This window comes from Bos indicus, chromosome 20, assembly GCF_029378745.1.
Source record: "Bos indicus isolate NIAB-ARS_2022 breed Sahiwal x Tharparkar chromosome 20, NIAB-ARS_B.indTharparkar_mat_pri_1.0, whole genome shotgun sequence".
Lineage (NCBI taxonomy): Eukaryota > Metazoa > Chordata > Mammalia > Artiodactyla > Bovidae > Bos > Bos indicus.
Window position 1 is genome coordinate 38013117 of NC_091779.1, and position 19638 is coordinate 38032754.

The 19638-nt window shown below is 38.1% G+C and overlaps 1 protein-coding gene across 5 annotated transcripts in view; it reads left to right on the plus strand.

Annotated features, from left to right (window-relative positions):
• LMBRD2 (LMBR1 domain containing 2) overlaps positions 1–19638 on the plus strand; it is a 52177-nt gene that overhangs the window by 2153 nt on the left and 30386 nt on the right. For 4 of the 5 annotated variants that reach the window (XR_002183147.2, XM_019982867.2, XM_019982868.2 and 1 more), the window contains exons 2-4: positions 14562–14791; positions 15557–15654; positions 16876–16971. Coding sequence is in view for 4 of the 5 variants with exons in the window: in XM_019982867.2 (XP_019838426.2) it covers positions 14618–14791; positions 15557–15654; positions 16876–16971 (368 nt within the window). In the remaining variant the exon portion in view is untranslated. Of the gene's footprint in view, positions 1–13440; positions 13462–14561; positions 14792–15556; positions 15655–16875; positions 16972–19638 lie in introns of those variants that run through there. The other variant, XM_070774760.1, reaches the window with a different exon arrangement.

Genomic DNA, 19638 nt, shown 5'->3' on the forward strand with positions numbered 1-19638 from the left:
TTTAACTTGGTAAATTGGTTCTTTAATATAAGGAATTGTGTCTATTGAAGGTTTGAGATTATTAACTACATGGCGTTTCCTGTCTGGTCTTTCCAAGAACTGCATTGTGATTGCTACTGATGTGGATTATTTTGTTTTCCTGATTAAGTTTTTGTATTTAATACACTCAGTACACCCCAAGTCCCGTTTTAGTGAGAGAAGTATACCATATTTCTAGAATTACTAGATCAGTATCTAGGACAAATCAATTACATTTTAAGTATATCTGCAAATGTCATTAGAGTGAGTAATTTCTAATACTCTTTGGAAGTTTCAGGTAGAGTACAAAGTGACTTTGTAAATTGGAAAGGTGTTTCTCATACATGGGACAAGAGCATAGTTACAAGATGGTCAACATTAGGGCATAGAACTAGCTTATGTGTACATATTTATATATACATATATATTCACTATTCAGTAGTGTATTATTGGGGGTTCCCTGATGGCTCGGATGGTAAAGAATCTGCCTGCAATGTGGGAGACCTGGGTTTGGTTCCTGGGTAGGGAAGATCCCCTGGAGGAGGGCATGGCAACCCACTCCAGTATTCTTGCCTGGAGAATCCTTATGGACAGAGGAGCCTGGCAGGCTGTAGTCCATTGGGTACCAAAGAGTTGGACACGGCTGAGAGACTAAGCACAGCAGAGCACAGTATGTTATTGTTTTTGAAAATCAAATGTGACAAAGGAGATTCTATTAAATAGAAGTGTGATGTGCTTTTTCCTTAGTTCCATAATGGCATGAAGTAAATCTTAAGATTCCTTTAGTTTTTTTATGTTATTTAGCTTAGGTGAACAAAAGACTAACAACAGTTACATAGCAAGAAGTTTCTATCTGCTCATCAAAATTCAAAAGATTCTTTTTCCTTCAGTTAATTTTAGAGTAGATCTTTTAGTTCTTTGCAGTTTAATGTTCTCTACAGTGGGCAGGTTGGGGCAAGAACAGGGTTCTTTCCCAATTCTGTTTTGCTCTGTGCTTTATTTTTTACTTTTATCTTGTAGATTACAGTTATGTTTTATCCTTAAATTATGGCAGACTTACTTGCAAAGTTACACAGTTAGATTCTGTATTAAACATGACTTTATTAGCACTCTATCTTGATACATCTAAAAGAATAACAGGAGAATGTGTCTACTTTGTTCATGGAAAGGAAATTAACAAATGAAAGCTGAGCAAAAGGAATGACTTAAACAGTCTAAGTTGCATTAAAAAAAAGTATGTCTGGAATGGATTAAAGACTCCAGTATCCGGTATCCTAATTGTGAGCCTGGCTCTGTAGTCAGGATGCCTCTGTTTGAATCCCACTTCTTAAACTCTCTTGTGCCATTTTCTCTGTTAAACGGGGATACTAATAATCCTTTCTTACTGGGTTGTAAAGTCTAATTCAATAAAGCATGTTAAGTGCTAGCAAAGTGCTTGCAATCTATTTAATAGTAAACTCAATATTAGCTACTCCTTTTTTAAAAAATTATTTTACTACTAGGAAATAGTCTATGGACTATTTTCTAATTACTGAAGTGAATCTTATAATCTCTTTACTGAAAATCTTTAAGAATTCATTACAATGGATCCGGTTGTTTTCTTCTTACCTACTTAATGATTGCTGCCTCTCATGCCTTGCCAAGGGTGAAACAGTTTGAATATGTCCATTTTTCTTCAAAAGGGCTTGTTACACTTTGGAATTCAGTTCACCTGGTTGGTTTGCCAACTTGGCTCATTTATTAAAGATGGCTTCAAAAGATATTATGCCTTTTTTGCATTTTTAGAGTGGGAGTTAACGTTCTCTTGTATTCTATCTATATCCCAAGCTGAATTGTCCTTATACCTGAAATCGTTTAATGTGGAATTAATGCTTATCTTTCGAAGATTTAAATTTTGACTGGTGGTACTGTTGACTTTCATTACTCACATCTGGTTCTGTTCTAATTCTTTTGATTTTTCATTTTTTGGGTCTCGAGTTGTCTCCTAGTTCTTAGGCACATATTTAATTTAACAAAGCCTGTGTGATGAATCATTAGGTCTAGTTGAAAATTTTTTATTCACTTTCAGAGTCAGGTTTTGACAAAATATCTGTGTTCTCTTGTTCAGTTGATACCAATCTTTCCTTCCTATCTCCCCCACCTGCCTTTTGGAAAATATTTGGGATGGGATGTTTCAGATTCCAAAATGATCTTAACCTCTAAATTTTCTACTTAAAGTGTGTTTAGTCTGAAAAATTATTATCAGCCATAAAGTACTTAGGAAATAGTACTCCAAGTCAGTAACATAAATAGTACTCAGTCCCGACCTATTCTTTTCCACCCATGGACTGCAGCATATCAGGCTTCCCTGTCTTTCACCATCTCCTGGAGCTTGCTCAAACTCATGTCCTTTGAGTCAGTGATGCCATCCAACTGTCTCATCCTCTGTTGTCCCCTTCTCTTGCCTTCAATCTTTCCCAGCATCAGGGTCTTTTCCAGTGAGTCGGCTCTTTGCATCAGGTGGCCAAAGTATTGGAGCTTCAGCATGAGTCCTTCCAATGAATATTCAGGGTTGATTTCCTTTAGGATTGGCTGGTTGGATCTCTTTGCAGTTCAAGGGACTCCAGGAGTCTTCTCCAGCCCCGTAGTTCAAAAACATCAGTTCTTCGGCACTCAGCTTTCTTTATGGTCCAACTCTCACATAGTGTTTTGATGATTGGCAAAATACTGAGTTGAAACTTTATGAGCTGGTCTTTTCAAAGGTAGACTGTGCCTGCTTATCAGGTACTAAAATTTGAGTGAATGGATTGGCATTTTGATTTTTGAGTAAAACCTACTTTTGCTACTGTGGTGTTAATGTCCACTTATGATGTTAATAGCTTTATGTCTCCTTTTCCTTTCTAATCACGTGAAACTAAATTTTGATTTGCCTCTAAATTTTAGTGGTTTTTTTTTCTTCTTAGCCTAAACACACTGTTTAAATAAACAGTAGTATTTCAGAAGGACCATTGTTCTTGTCAAAGAAATATTTGCCCTTTTGTCCCTGATTGTGTTTTTGCATAGCTACACGTCATCGCAGTTCAGCTGCTGCTGCTGCTAAGTCGCTTCAGTCGTGTCCGACTCTGTGCAACCCCATAGACGGCAGCCCACCAGGCTCCCCCATCCCTGGTATTCTCCAGGCAAGAACACTGGAGTGGGTTGCCATTTCCTTCTCCAATGCAGGAAAGTGAAAAGTGAAAGTGAAGTCGCTCAGTTGTGCCCGACTCTTAGCGACCCCATGGACTGCAGCCTACCAGGCTCCTCCATCCATGGGATTTTCCAGGCAAGAGTACTGGAGTGGGGTGCCATTGCAGTTCAGCATATGATTCATTTTGATTCACCTCCATTTTGATAATTTGCCTAGAAAAATGGATGATATTGGTGTGTCAAGTGCTCCTCTTGACATGGCTTTGAGGTGTGTTCTGACTCTTCACAAGGGACAGAACACGATAGATAGATGAAAGGGTGTTTGGTCAACTTGTACACCCAGAGAGGTAATCTTACTTTGTCAGGCGAGGCAAGGAGAGCAATTTCTGTGAGCATGAAGCTTGTGTTTTGTTTTATAGGAATAAATGTGACACAAACTGTCGTAACCACAAAGAATGAGAAGCAAAAGGCCTTTGGTATCCACTCATTGGTTTTTTGGGGGGCATGGGGGCTGAGGTGGGAGACCATTTAGGGTAGAGCTATGCTTTGAGACCATTGAGGCAACTAGTTATCTTCTAGAAGCACAAGGCATGAAGGAGGTGGAGATTAGCAACTGGCATTTGTTGAAGACCTACTATGGAACTCTTATCTGGTGTTTTATAATTCATTTGCTCATCATAGCAATGTGTGTGAGGTGATCGTATGTTCTCATTTAACAGCAAAAATGCCTAAAATTACAGAATTATTAGAGTTGGGATTTGGAATCCAGGTTTCCCATGATATATAATAAAACATTTGTGTTTTAAAATAGTTCTAACTCTAGGCACTTAATAACACCACAGCAAAAATTTTCATTGTCTAGTTGCTATGTGTTTTGCTTTTGTATTACTACACTGATTTTTAATTGTATTAAAATTACAAAAATGCATGTTTATTAGTTTAAATTAAAAGCACACACATACAAAAGAAAGCACAAGGAAAATAGAAGAAAGTAGAAGTCATCTCTTCAGCACTTTGTGACAACTGCTGTTAGTATTTTGATGTATATTTGTCCACGCATATATGTGTGTTTCTTTTGTATACTCCCTAAGATCCCACTTAAAATCTCTAAAATGTCCCTCTGGATCTCATCTTTCTTCTAGACTGAAGGAATCTGGTGGGCTTCTTTCATCATTGTCTTTCTGTTAGGTGGTCCTTGACTCTGTCACAGATTCCTGCTCCCATAGGTCATGGCTAGGTCAGCAAGATTAGTGATGTATGAAACCCTTTGTCAAAAAGATAATGGACAACAATGAGACTGGTGGATATTCTTAAGACTTCCTGAATTATTTAGTACAAATATTTAAGTTGTTTCTGTGTTTCTAATGTTTAAATAATGTTGCTATGAAAAATAATATTGTAGATAAATTTTTACCTCATTTTGTTTTTTCTCTAAGTTATTTGAAGAAGAGTTGCTAAGACAAAGGCTATGTACCTTTTTTAAGATCTTTGATCAGATCAGATCAGATCAGTCACTCAGTCATGTCTGACTCTTTGCGACCCCATGAATCGCAGCATGCCAGGCCTCCCTGTCCATCACCAACTCCCGGAGTTCACTCAGATTCACGTCCATCGAGTCAGTGATGCCATCCAGCCATCTCATCCTCTGTCGTCCCCTTCTCCTCCTGCCCCCAATCCCTCCCAGCATCACAGTCTTTTCCAATGAGTCAGCTCTTGGCACGAGGTGGCCAAAGTACTGGAGTTTCAGCTTTAGCATCATTCCTTCCAAAGAAATCCCAGGGCTGATCTCCTTTAGAATGGACTGGTTGGATCTCCTTGCAGTCCAAGGGACTCTCAAGAGTCTTCTCCAACACCACAGTTCAAAAGCATCAATTCTTCAGCTCTCAGCCTTCTTCACAGTCCAACTCTCACATCCATACATGACCACAGGAAAAACCATAGCCTTGACTGGACGGATCTTTGTTGGCAAAGTAATGTCTCTGCTTTTGAATATGCTATCTAGGTTGGTCGTAACTTTCCTTCCAAGGAGTAAGCGTCTTTTAATTTCATGGCTGCAGTCACCATCTGCAGTGATTTTGGAGCCCAGAAAAATAAAGTCTGACACTGTTTCCACTGTTTCCCCATCTATTTCCCATGAAGTGGTGGGACCGGATGCCATGATCCTCGTTTTCTGAATGTTGAGCTTTAAGCCAACTTTTTCACTCTCCACTTTCACCTTCATCAAGAGGCTTTTGAGTTCCTCTTCACTTTCTATCATAAGGGTGGTGTCATCTGCATATCTGAGGTTATTGATATTTCTCCCGGCAATCTTGATTCCAGCTTGTGTTTCTTCTAGTCCAGCGTTTCTCATGATGTACTCTGCATATAAGTTAAATAAATAGGGTGACAATATACAGCCTTGACAAACTCCTTTTCCTATTTGGAACCAGTATGTTGTTCCACGTCCAGTTCTAACTGTTGCTTCCTGACCCGCATACAAATTTCTCAAGAGGCAGGTCAGGTGGTCTGGTATTCCCATCTCTTTCAGAATTTTCCACAGTTTATTGTGATCCACACAGTCAAAGGCTTTGGCATAGTCAATAAAGCAGAAATAGATGTTTTTCTGGAACTCTCTTGCTTTTTCCATGATCCAGCAGATGTTGGCAATTTGATCTCTGGTTCCTCTGCCTTTTCTAAAACCAGCTTGAACATCAGGAAGTTCACGGTTCACATATTGCTGAAGCCTAGCTTGGAGAATTTTGAGCATTACTTTACTAGTGTGGGAGATGAGTGCAATTGTGTGGTAGTTTGAGCATTCTTTGGCATTGCCTTTTTTGGCATTGGAATGAAAACTGACTTTTTCCAGTTCTGTGGCCATCGCTGAGTTTTCCAAATTTGCTGGCATATTGAGTGCAGCACTTTCACAGCATCATCTTTCAGGATTTGGAATAGCTCAACTGGAATTCCATCACCTCCACTAGTTTTGTTCGTAGTGATGCTTTCTAAGGCCCACTTGACTTCACATTCCAGGATGTCTGGCTCTAGGTTAGTGATCACACCATGATGATTATCTGAGTTGTGAAGATCTTATTTGTACAGTTCTTCTGTGTATTCTTGCCATCTCTTCTTAATATCTTCTGCTTCTGTTAGGTCCATACCATTTCTGTCCTTTATCAAGCTCATCTTTGTACGAAATGTTCCTTTGGTATCTCTGATTTTCTTGAAGAGATCCCTAGTCTTTCCCATTCTGTTGTTTTCCCCTGTTTCTTTGCATTGATCGCTGAAGAAGGCTTTCTTATCTCTTCTTGCTATTCTTTGGAACTCTGCATTCAGATGTTTATATCTTTCCTTTTCTCCCTTGCTTTTCGCTTCTCTTCTTTTCACAGCTGTTTGTAAGGCCTCCCCAGACAGCCATTTTGCTTTTTTGCATTTCTTTTCTATGGGAATGGTCTTGATCCCTGTCTCCTGTACAATGTCACGAACCTCATTCCATAGTTCATCAGGCACTCTATCTATCAGATCTAGGCCCTTAAATCTATTTCTCACTTCCACTGTATAATCAAAAGGGATTTGATTTCTGTCATACCTGAATGGTCTAGTGGTTTTCTCTGCTTTCTTCAATTTCAGTCTGAATTTGGCAATAAGGAGTTCATGGTCTGAGCCACAGTCAGCTCCTGGTCTTGTTTTTGCTGACTGTATACAGCTTCTCCATCTTTGGCTGCAAAGAATATAATCAATCTGATTTCGGTGTTGACCATCTGGTGATGTCCATGTATAGAGTCTTCTCTTGTGTTGTTGGAAGAGGGTGTTTGTTATGACCAGTGCATTTTCTTGGCAAAACTCTATTAGTCTTTGCTGCTTCATTCCGTATTCCAAGGCCAAATTTGCCTGTTACTCCAGGTGTTTGTTGACTTCCTACTTTTGCATTCCAGTCCCCTATAATGAAAAGGACATCTTTTTTGGGTATTAGTTCTAAAAGGTCTTGTAGGTTACATACTGCCAAATTTCTGTCCTCCCTGGCAATGAGTTTTTTTAATATGCCAGACTTGAATTGTTCAATCTTTATTTTTATTAGATTTTAATTGACAATTATTTTATGAATTTAATATACAGGTAACTAAATAAGATGGAGAATAAAGTGCCTCCATCTTTGAATAGAAAATTATTCATTTAAAACAACCAAAGCAGGCTATAGGAATTCATAAGGAACCTTGGAAAGTACTATCATTCTGCACTATAAAAAAAAAAAAAAAAAAAAAAAACCAGTTCCTCGCTTGAAGTTAGTTACAAGGTCAAACGTATGTACTTTTAAACTATTATTTTCTCATCTCATATTAGGGTAACCCGCAAGTTTCATTTCTAGTTTCATGGGACCCCCCCCAGGCATAACATTGTGTCAAAACAAGCCAACAAGTATTCAGTTTGAAGAGAAATAGATGGTGTGGTAAACAGAATAATAGAGCCACCAAGGGTATCTATGCCTTAATTCCTGGAACCAGTAAATACGACTATTAATAGATTATTCAGGTGGGCCCAGTGAGGTCAGGTGAACCCTTAAATGCAAACCTTTCTCCCAGCTAAGGGCAGAAGAGAAAGTCAGCGTTTTCAAGCCTGAGAAGGATTTGACAAGCCATTACTGGCTCTGAGGTATATAGGGCAGCATGCAAAGACTGGGAAAAAGCCTCTAGAATTAAGGGCAAATGCCACCAAGGAAATCAGGATCTCAGTCCCTTAACCATAAAAACTGAATTTTCAGTTCAGTTGCTCAATCATGTCCGACTCTTTGCGACCCCATGGACTGCAGCACACCAGGCCTCCCTGTCTATCACCAACTCCTGGAGTTTACTCAGACTCATATCCATTGAGTCGGTGATGGCAACCAACCGTCTTTACCGACAACCTAAGTGGAAGAACTGTACAAAAAATATCTTTAGGACCCAGATAATCACAATGGTGTGATCACTGACCTAGGGCCAGACATCCTGGAATGTGAGGTCAAGTGGGCCTTAGAAAGCATCAGTATGAACAAAGCTAGTAGAGGTGATGGAATTCCAGTTGAGCTATTTCAAATCCTGAAAGATGATGCTGTGAAAGTGCTGCACTCAATATGCCAGCAAATTTGGAAAACTCAGCAGTGGCCACAGGACTGGAAAAGGTCAGTATTTATTCCAGTCCCAAAAAAGGCAATGCCAAAGAATGCTCAAACTACCACACAATTGCACTCATCTCCCACACTAGTAAAGTAATGCTCAAAATTCTCCAAGCCAGGCTTCAGCAATATGTGAACCGTGAACTTCCTGATGTTCAAGCTGGTTTTAGAAAAGGCAGAGGAACCAGAGATCAAATTGCCAGCATCCACTGGATCATCGAAAAAGCAAGAGGGTTCCAGAAAAACATCTACTTCTTTTTTATTGACTATGCCAAAGCCTTTGACTGTGTGGATCACAATAAACTGTGGAAAATTCTGAAAGAGATGGGAATACCAGACCACCTGACCTGCCTCTTGAGAAATTTGTATGCGGGTCAGGAATCAACAGTTAGAGCTGGACATGGAACAACATACTGGTTCCAAATAGGAAAAGGAGTACGTCAAGGGTGTATATTGTCACCCTGCTTATTTAACTTATATGCAGAGTGCATCATGAGTAATGCTGGGCTGGAAGAACCACAGGCTGGAATCAAGATTGCCAGGAGAAATATCAATAACCTCAGATATGCAGATGACACCACCCTATGGCAGAAAGTGAAGAGAAAGTAAAAAGTCTCTTGATGAAGGTGAAAGAGGAGAGTGAAAAAGTTGGCTTAAAGCTCAACATTCAGAAAACGAAGATCATGGCATCTGGTCCCATCACTTCATGGGAAATAGATGGGGAAACAGTGGAAACCGTGTCAGACTATTTTTTTGGGCTCCAAAATCACTGCAGATGGTGACTGCAGCCATGAAATTGAAAGATGCTTACACCTTGGAAGGAAAGTTATGACCAACCTAGATAGCATATTGAAAAGCAGAGACATTACTTTGCCAAAAATGGTCCATCTAGTGAAGGCTGTGGTTTTTCCAGTGGTCATGTATGGATGTGAGAGTTGGACTGTGAAGAAAGCTGAGCGCCAAAGAATTGATGCTTTTGAACTGTGGTGTTGGAGAAGACTCTTGAGAGTCCCTTGGACTGCAAGGAGATCCAACCAGTCCATTCTGAAAGAGATTAGCCCTGGGATTTCTTTGGAAGGAATGATGCTAAAGCTGAAACTCCAGTACTTTGGCCATCTCATGCGAAGAGTTGACTCATTGGAGAAGACCCTGATGCTGGGAGGGATTGGGGGCAGGAGGAGAAGGGGACGACAGAGGATGAGATGGCTGGATGGCATCACTGACTCGATGGACGTGAGTCTGATTGAACTCCGGGAGTTGGTGATGGACAGGGAGGCCTGGCGTGCTGCGATTCACGGGGTCGCAAAGAGTCGGACACGACTGAGTGACTGAACTGAACTGAAGTGATCTTAGAAATTCATTTGTCCCTAGAGTCTCCAGAAAGGAACATCTGCTGACACTTCAATTTCAGTCTTGAGAATTCAGTTCAACCACACTCTGCCTAGATATCTGACCCACTGAAACTGATGTGTGGGTGTTGTTTTAACACCCACACTGAGTTTCTAGTAATTCTTTACAACAGCAATCAGTTCAGTTCAGTCACTCAGCTGTGTCCAACTCTTTGCGACCCCATGGACTGCACCAGGCCTCCCTGTCCATCACCAGCTCCTGGAGTTTACCCAAATTCATGTCCATTGAGTCAGTGATGCCATCCAACCATCTCATGCTCTATTGTTCCCTTCTCCTCCTGCCTTCAATCTTTCCCAACATCAGGGTCTTTTCAAAGGAGTAAGCTCTTCCCATCAGGTGGCCAAAGTATTGGAGTTTCAGCTTCAACATCAGTCTTTTCAATGAACACCCAGGACTGATCTCCTTTAGGATGGACTGGTTGGATCTCCTTGCAGTCCAAGGGACTCGCAAGAGTCTTCTCCAACACCACAGTTCAAAAGCATCAGTTCTTCGGCACTCTGCTTTCTTTATAGTCCAACTCACACATCCATACATGACTACTGGAAAAACCATAGCCTTGACTAGATGGACCTTTGTTGGCAAAGTAATGTCTTTGCTTTCTAATAGGCTGTCTAGGTTGGTCATAGCTTTTCTTCCAAGGAGCAAGTGTCTTTTAATTTCATGGCTATAGTCACCATCTGCAGTGATTTTGGAGTCCCCCCCCAGATAAAGTCAGCCACTGTTTCCACTGTTTACCCATCTATTTCCCATGAAGTGATGGAGCTGAATGCCATGATCTTAGTTTTTTTAATGTTAAGCTTTAAGCCAACTTTTTCACTCTCCTCTTTCACTTTCATCGAGAGGCTCTTTAGTTCTTTGCTTTCTGCCATAAGGGTGGTGTCATCTGCATATCTGAAGTTATTGATATTTCTCCTGGAAATCTTGATTCCAGCTTGTGCTTCCTCTAGCCCAGCCTTTCTCATGATGTACTCTGCATATAAGTTAAATAAGCAGGGTGACAATATACAGCCTTGGCGTACTCCTTTTCCTATTTGGAACCAGTCCGTTGTTCCATGTCCAGTTCTAACTGTTGATTCCTGACCCGCATACAGATTTCTCAAGAGGCAGGTCCGGTGGTCTGGTATTCCCATCTCTTTCAGAATTTTCCACAGTTTGTTGTGATCCACACAGGCAAAGGCTTTTGCATAGTCAATAAAGCAGAAGTAGATGTTTTTCTGAAACCTGCTTGCTTTTTCGATGATCCAGCGGATGTTGGCAATTTGATCTCTGGTTCCTCTGCCTTTTCTAAAACCAGCTTGAACATCAGGAAGTTCACGGTTCACGTATTGCTGAAGCCTAGCTTGGAGAATTTTGAGCATTACTTTACTAGCGTGTGAGATGAGTGCAGTTGTGCGGTAGTCTGAGCATTCTTTGGCATTGCATTTCTTAGGGATTGGGATGAAAACTGACCTTTTCCAGTCCTGTGGCCACTGCCGAGTTTTCCAAATTTACTGGCATATTGAGTGCAGCACTTTCACAGCATCAGTTTTAGGATTTGAAATAGCTCAACTGGAGTTCCATCACCTCCACTAGCTTTGTTCGTACTGATGCTTTCTAAGGCCCACTTGACTTCACATTCCAGGATGTCTGGCTCTAGGTGAGTGATCACACCATGATGATCATCTGGGTCGTGAAGATCTGTTTCATACAGTTCTGTGTATTCTTGCCACCTCTTGTTAATATCTTCTGCTTCTGTTAGGTCCATACCATTTCTGTCCTTTATTGAGCCCATCTTTGTATGAAATGTTCCCTTGGCATCTCTGATTTTCTTGAAGAGATCTCTAGTGTTTCCCATTCTATTGTTTTCGTCTGTTTCTTTGCAGGATCACTGAAGAAGGCTTTCTTATCTCTTGTTGCTATTCTTTGGAACTCTGCATTCAGACGGGTAACAGCAATAGGAGACACATACACTGAGTATGGGAAGAAATGTAACCAAATCATTTCTTTATTACTAGAATAAAGGATCCATAATTCTGCTTATTCATCTATAACATTAAAAGTAGTATGTATCAAACTGAAAAATTGACAGCCATTATAAAAGAATAATTACTAACTATCAGAAAGTTTGTAACTGATTGTGTTGTTTGCTTAAACTATTGTCTTACTACCTAATTATTATTAAGGTCTCCATGTATTTCATTATTGTTCATTCATTCTTATTTTTATGCATATTATGTAAAAATACATGAATCTAGTTTTTCTCTTAATGTTATGGTAGTTTTCTAATGTTATTAAATAATCTTAAATATCATTTCTTATACTTCAGTAACATTCCATCATTTCATTCTGCTATGCTTTAGCATCTCCTTGCTTATCTCTGATATTCATTCTTTTTTTCTACGGTTGTCATACTCCTTGTGTTGAACAATTTCAGGCAAAATAAATATCTAAGTCAAACCGTAAAAGGATTTTCATATGGTAATTATATTTAGTAAATTCACACTGAATAATATTTTTCTTAAAAGAGCTGTATCTTAAAGATGGTAATGGTTTTCTTAAGCATATTCTACATCTGGCTGTCACTTAACCTATTCCTGGCTTAAAAATAAGATTTGGCATACCGTAATGATACAAGATTTTCCTTTGATATTGAAATTTGAAATTTTGAGTAGTAGTTAGTAATGAGCAGAATTTTAAGCCTTTTGAGTTGTAATATTGTTGTATAGTTGCTAAGTCATGTTTGAGTCCTTTGTGACCCCCATGGACTGTAGCTTACCAGTCTCCTCTGTCCTTGGGAATTCACAGGCAAGAAGACTAGACCAGGTTGCCATTTCCTTCTCCAGGGGATCTTCCCAATCTAGGGGTTGAACCCACGTGGAAGATCCCCTGGAGAAGGGAAAGGCTACCCACTCCAGTATTCTGGCCTGGAGAATTCCATAGACTTATAGTCCATGGGGTCTCAAAGAGTCAGACATGACTGAGTGACTTTCACTTTACTCTTTACTCCTGCATTGGCAGGAAGATTCTTTACCACTGAGCCCTTGAGGGAAGCCCTCAGGGAAGCCCTTGAGTTGTAATAAATATATGTAAAATCAATTTTGGAGACAATAGTGGGTGTTATGTTACCTTTGAAGTTATCAGTAATAAAAAAAATAGTGTAGGTACTATAGTATACAGTAATGTTTTTTATTCATTTACTTATTCACTAGACAGATATTTTTTGAATAGCAACTATATGCCAGAGACTATAATATAGACATGGAGTACAGTACTGAATAAAACAGTGAAGCCTCTGCTCTCATGGGGCTTCCCAGGTGACGCAGTGGTAAAGAATCTGCCTGCCAATACAAGAGATGCAAGAGACTTGGGTTCGATTCCTAGGTCAGGAAGATCCCCTGGAGTAGGAAATGGCTACCCACTCCAGTATTCTTGCCTGGAAAAATCCATGGACAGAGGAGGCTGGTGGGCTACAGTTCGTGGGGTTGCAAAGAGTCAAGACTCAACTGAGCATGCCTGCCCTCTGCTCTCATGGAGAGAGAGAGAGTGTGTGTTGATGTGTGTGTGGTGGGGATTGTTACAGGGAAACAATAAAGAACATACATTGTATCAGGTAGATAACTGCTTTTAAGTAAAATATAGAGGTAATGGAAATAGAGAATGACAAATCGGTTTCTATTTTAGATACTTAAGAATGAAAATATTGGTTGAAATCCACAGAGGGATGGAAGGAAACTACTTCAATAATATAAAGAAATAATAAAGTAAATAGTTTATTAAATATGATTTTCATTTGTGATATTCCATATAAGGGTATTTCTTATATAAATTTAAATTTAGCCTATAAAGTACTCAGACTTTCTTTATTCTTTTAATAACTAACTTTGATTGGGAATGTTTGTTAATTTGACATATTTTATTGATTCTACCTTATTTTATTTAGGTGGATTGCATCATGGTACTGATTCTCTATGTTAAGATGTTGATTTTTCCTTGGGACATTGTAGTTAGTCCATAGACAACCAGAAATGCCTGACATTGATTTTATAGAGGTGGAAAGCACATATATTGTCTTCAGTTAGTAAAAGTAAAGTATTTTATAAGACTAGAGAAATATCAGATAAACAATTTTATGATGTCTGTACCATCAACATTTAAAATTAAAATATTTTTAAATATATAACTTTATTCACTAATCATTGATAAATTTTTCTGCCTATAAAATAGGTGAAGTAACTTTAAAGACAATAAGATTTATATAGATAGATGGAAAAGATAAGTATATTTTGTGGCACAGGAGATGAAAGAGAATTTCAAGTCCTGAAATTTAGACAAGATTCATATGAAAGAAAAATACTGCTTCAAACAAAGGAAATGTTACTTTCAAATGGTCTCTCTCTTTCTGTTTCTCCCTCCCTCTCTTTTAGAAAATCTGAAGTAATGATTATGGATGACTTAGAAACCTTATTTTACAAAATATCTAATTTCATAGGATCAGTAAATAGTGTATTTATATAAAATATTGTTAGGATTTATAATATTAAGGAACAACTCCAAGTGACACTGTATTTAAACTGTTCATATCTAGTATTCTTACTTTGTAATATTTTTGGAACTAGTGTGATTTTTGCTAAAATAATTTTTTCCCTAAAAATATAATTTATGCAAAATTTTCAACATATGCTTTAAAACACAGAAGTACTTGAGAATAGGGTTTATCCTTTTATTTTACTCAGAGTCAGGTGTAAAGCCTGACAGTTTTCTAAAGAATTTATTAGTACATGAATAAAAAATAATTGGGAAATTTCCAAGTGGTCATTTCATACGTTAACACTGCCTTATTTTTTTTCTTCTTGGCTTATAGAAATGATCCAGGCCTATACGTGAATTACTTTGGTGAATCAGAGGAAACATTGAATAATGAGTGGTGCAGCTCTGGGACTCGAGATTGTTTTTGTCTTTTTCCTGGCATTATTCCTACTTCATCGTTATGGAGACTTTAAGAAGCAGCATAGACTTGTCATTGTTGGAACACTGCTAGCTTGGTATCTCTGCTTTCTGATTGTCTTTATACTCCCTCTGGATGTTAGTACGGTAAGAGGTGAAACTAATTTTCACAATTTAAAACGCAGTTGTAATCAGACAGTATGTTTGAGATATGTTTTTAAGACAGCTCAGTTATATGAAAGTTAATTTTAATCAAGTGTTATTATATGAATTTGATCACTAAAAAGCATAGCCAGGAAGGTAATTTTGGGTAAAGAGCTTGATACATCCCAATATCCCTTAAGTACTTGGTAACTTTTTTTTTTTTCTTTTTTTTTCTAATTTTATTTTATTTTTAAACTTTACATAATTGTATTAGTTTTTCCAAATATCAAAATGAATCCGCCACAGGTATACATGTGTTCCCCATCTCGAACCCTCCTCCCTCCTCCCTCCCCATACCATCCCTCTGGGCCATCCCATTGCACCAGCCCCAAGCATCCAGCATCGTGCATCGAACCTGGACTGGCAACTCGTTTCCTACATGATATTTTACATGTTTCATTGCCATTCTCCCAAATCTTCCCACCCTCTCCCTCTCCCACAGAGTCCATAAGACTGTTCTATATATCAATGTCTCTTTTGCTGTCTCGTACACAGGGTTATTGTTACCATCTTTCTAAATTCCATATATATGCGTTAGTATACTGTATTTATGTTTTTCCTTCTGGCTTACTTCACTCCGTACAATAGGCTCTAGTTTCATCCACCTCATTAGAACTGATTCAAATGTATTCTTTTTAATGGCTGAGTAATACTCCATTGTGTATATGTACCACAGCTTTCTTATCCACCGTGCCTTTATTGCTTTAGACAATATACAACCGGTGCAAACATGCTGCTGCAAACTCAAGCCCTCCTGAGGGTAGCAACATGACAGGATTGTATGCAACTGCTACCTCAGTCCCAAGGTACTTTCTTCCTTTTTTAAAAAAAATGTTGTAGGGGGCAATTTGTTTAAAAATTGTCAGTTTTAGCATCTGGATTTTATAAGTTTATCCTCATTCTCTACTCACCTCCCTTCATCCTTTGCTAATAGACTTTTCATTACCTGTATCCTATTTAAATTTTAATCTTGAATACATTTTAAATATTTATTGGCATTCAAGACCTCTCAGTAGATGCTAATAGAAACTTGGAGAAGACCTGATTTTTTTAGTGCCTTACTAAGAATAGATTTCCAAAAGCTGTTTTTCCTCTCAGCTGTTTTTCCTCTCCAGTAAAAAAAAATGGGGTGTGCATTTTCTTGTTTTCCTAATCTGCAAGGTTGTAATGCAGGAAGAGGAGGTTATTCTGTACATAGGATATTCCTTTGATATATGTGCATCCTTTAAAAACATTATGGTTTTAGACTGAGAATAAAGTTCATATTATCAAAAGGTTATATTGAATTCATATCAAACTTCCCAGTAAAAAACTAATAAGTATTGGCTGTAGCTTTTACCAGTGCTTTAAGTAGTATTATATACTTTTTTATGCAGCTTTTATTTATTTATTTTTAAATCAAAGTTACATAAGGGTGAATTTTAAATGTAGTAGTTATTCCCTTTTGAAACACCACTGTGGATTGTTATAAGCCCTTGGACTAAAGAATAGCTTTACAATTTAGGAATGCTGACTATTGTGAAAGAATCTATAGTCAGATACACATGTTTTCAGAAAATTCAAACAGAATTATGTATAGATGCTAGCATCTGTCTGCATAGGACATATGCTATAGTGACTGATAAGTTAGGGTTCCAGTTTCTAGGACTTAATCACCTAATAACTTTTTTTTCTTGTCACTGTAACCAACCCAATGAAGTGAGTGTATATTTTAAAGGTAATCATCTCAAGAGTTTGATTTCATAATGCATTTACTTTTAAAGCTGTCACTTGATTAGTCTATTAATACATTATGTCCTCTTTTTATTCAAAGACTTAAAAAAATTGAAAATTGAAATGCATTCCTCCTTAAAACAGTTTTGTTCTCTTTGTGTGTATTTTGACAGTATTGAATTTTAATTTTCTATAAAATTTTACAAATTAGAATCCATAATTTAAAGCTGAATGTAAGTAAACTTTGCCAACACAAATTAATTGTGCAATTCATTTAAGTAGCATTTGATTAATTGGCTTTAAATTGTTATTAGCCAACATCCGTGTTTCAAGCCATGGAGTTACATTCCTGATGGAATCATGCCAATTTTCTGGAGGGTAGTATATTGGACTTCACAATTTTTAACATGGTAAGTGGTGGTGAAGGATAAAATTTTCGATATTTTGGCTAAATTTTAAAAAGTGATTATTTTTTCAGTGAACTTTCATGTTTTAAAACTTATTTATGTCATATTTTCCCTTTCATGTTTTAAAACTTATTTATGTCATATTTTCCCTTTCATGTTTTAAAACTTATTTATGTCATATTTTCCCTTATATCTATATGCTTTCTCTCCTCATTCAGGTCTGTCTTATCTTAAAAGGAATGAAAAGAAATAAATAAACAAGAAATAGAAAGCAGAGACAAAAAATTCTCCTTGTCACCATTTCCTTTTTGTACTGCCTTCTTTCTGGACCTTCTTCAATTCAGTTTTCTTCAAGTCCCATTATTATGTGAAACTGGTCTCTTGCTAAGGATATCATTAACCCCTGGTTTTCTGTGTGCTTAGTGCAAACTTCTGAATTTCCTTTATGTGCTCCATTTCTGTGGCCCATTTTCTAAATGTTGGTATTCCCAAGGGTCCCATCTTTGGTCATCTTGTTATCTGACTCTCCCTGAATAACTGTAAATTATAGCCATGGTTTCATTAACCTGTGATGCATTCTAAATCTTTTTTTTTTCCTACCCAATATAGCTTTGTCTTTCTGCTGTGCTCCAGACTCATTCATACTTTTTCCACTGCCTATTGAGCATTTTATAATAGATATAATACAAGTAAACTGGAGGTGGAGAACATGGCAAGAGAAAAATCACACAGCGAGTATAGCATGCCTGTAGCATGCACATTGAACTCGGCTAGTTCTTCAACATTGCCAAACTTTGGACCCTTTGAGTTTCTCATCTGTTTGCTCTTCATTCTCCACAACAAATCTTTCCAGTTCCTGCAAACCTCAGCAGTGATTGTGACTCTGTCTCTTACATCCTAGAAACAGCCACCTTCTCTCCTTGCAGATGACTTTACTTTCTGCCATCCAGTGAAAAAGGAATCATCAGATGGCAGCTCTTTTCAGCTTTTCACCAACAAACCTATCTACCTATCCTTTCTTTCCTTCCCTCCAAGAATGTAAGAGTCATTCTTAAAGTTAATCCCTCTTCCTGAAATAATGGACCTATCTCCTTCAGCTCTTGTTAGAAAACTCAGGTCAGAACCCTTTCCAACTTTCTGTCTTCCCCTTGATGATCTACTCATCACTGCTGTGTTTTTTTAGAGAGACTTTTTAAAAAAGTATAAATTAGTACAGAAAATCCCACAGACTGTATTTAGTTTGACTTTTCTTCAAAGTGAATACACCCATATAATGAGCACTCAGATTGTGATATAGAACATTAATAATATCCCCAGAAGCTTCCCACATACCTCTCTCCCAGTCATTACGCTCCCCAAAGGTAACACATGATTCTGACTTCTGTTACCATAGATTAGTTTTGCCTGCTTTTTCAGCTTTATAAATATGGACTTATACAGTATGTATCTTTTTGCTTCTCTTTTTGCTCATATAATTTGGAAGATTCTTCTGTATTGTATGTCTCAGTATTCTTTTTTTTTTTTTTTTATATCTGTAAAGGGTTCTACTTTTTGAATATACCATAGTTTATCCTACATAGCCAAACTTCTAGAATTGTCTGCATTTTGTGTCTCCATTTGCTCACTGCTTATTCTTTCCACAACCCATTGAACCCTGTTTTCTGTTCTCCCTTCTCCACTTACACGTACAGGCTCTTAATTTATTGACCTCTTGGCGCCTTTGATTTTACTGTTTCCTCTCTCTACTTTCAAACACTTTCTTCTCCATGTACTTCTTTGTTGTCTTCCATAATTCTTGACTGTTCCCTCAGTCTCCTTTGTTGGCCTTTCCTTCTGTTTGTCTGTCTTTCATTTAAAAGTTGATATTTTTGAGGCGTCAGTCTCAGATCTTTCCTGCTCATTCATTCTATGTATATACACCCTTCCAGATGTTATTTCAGTACATTGATATGGTGATGACTCCAAATCTATCTGTATTTCTGTACTTCCTCCTGAATTCTGAAGCTGGATGGCCAACTACTTCCTGTGCAGCTCCTTTAGGATGTATCCAGGACACTTTCCCCTGACATTTGGGCTTCCCTGGTGGCTCAGTCAGTTGGTAAATAGTCTACCTGTGATGCAGGAGACCAGGATTCAATCCCTGGGTCGGGAAGATCCTCTGAAGAAGGAAATGGCAACCCACTCCAATATCTTTGCCTGGGAAAGCCCATGGACAGAGGAGCCTGGCGGGCTACAGTCCATGGCATTCCCAGAGTCAAACACCTGAAGGACTAAACCTACCTATACTTCAAAATCAGTATACTGACAGCCACCCTTCTCTCCTGCTTCTTACCACACCACCTTACCCATTCTAAATAGTTACAGTTTTGTTCCATTTAAGCCCATTCTCCATGTTGAACCCTTATCAGTCCATAGAAAACAAAAGTTTGGTCATGTCTCCCTTCAGTTAAAGAAAATTATTCCTCACTGTTCTTTGGATGTAATCGAAATAATTCAAAAAAGCTTTAAAAGCCTTTTTCAGATTCCTTATAAGTCAGAGAGTACTGTTGTACTCTCTGTTGATCATTGTTTTTGCTCCCAGGGGTATGCTTTTCTCTCCTCAGAATTTAATGTTAGAAAATATTCAGCCCTCTATTATAGTTTGGTTCAGTGTTATTACTCAAAATCATA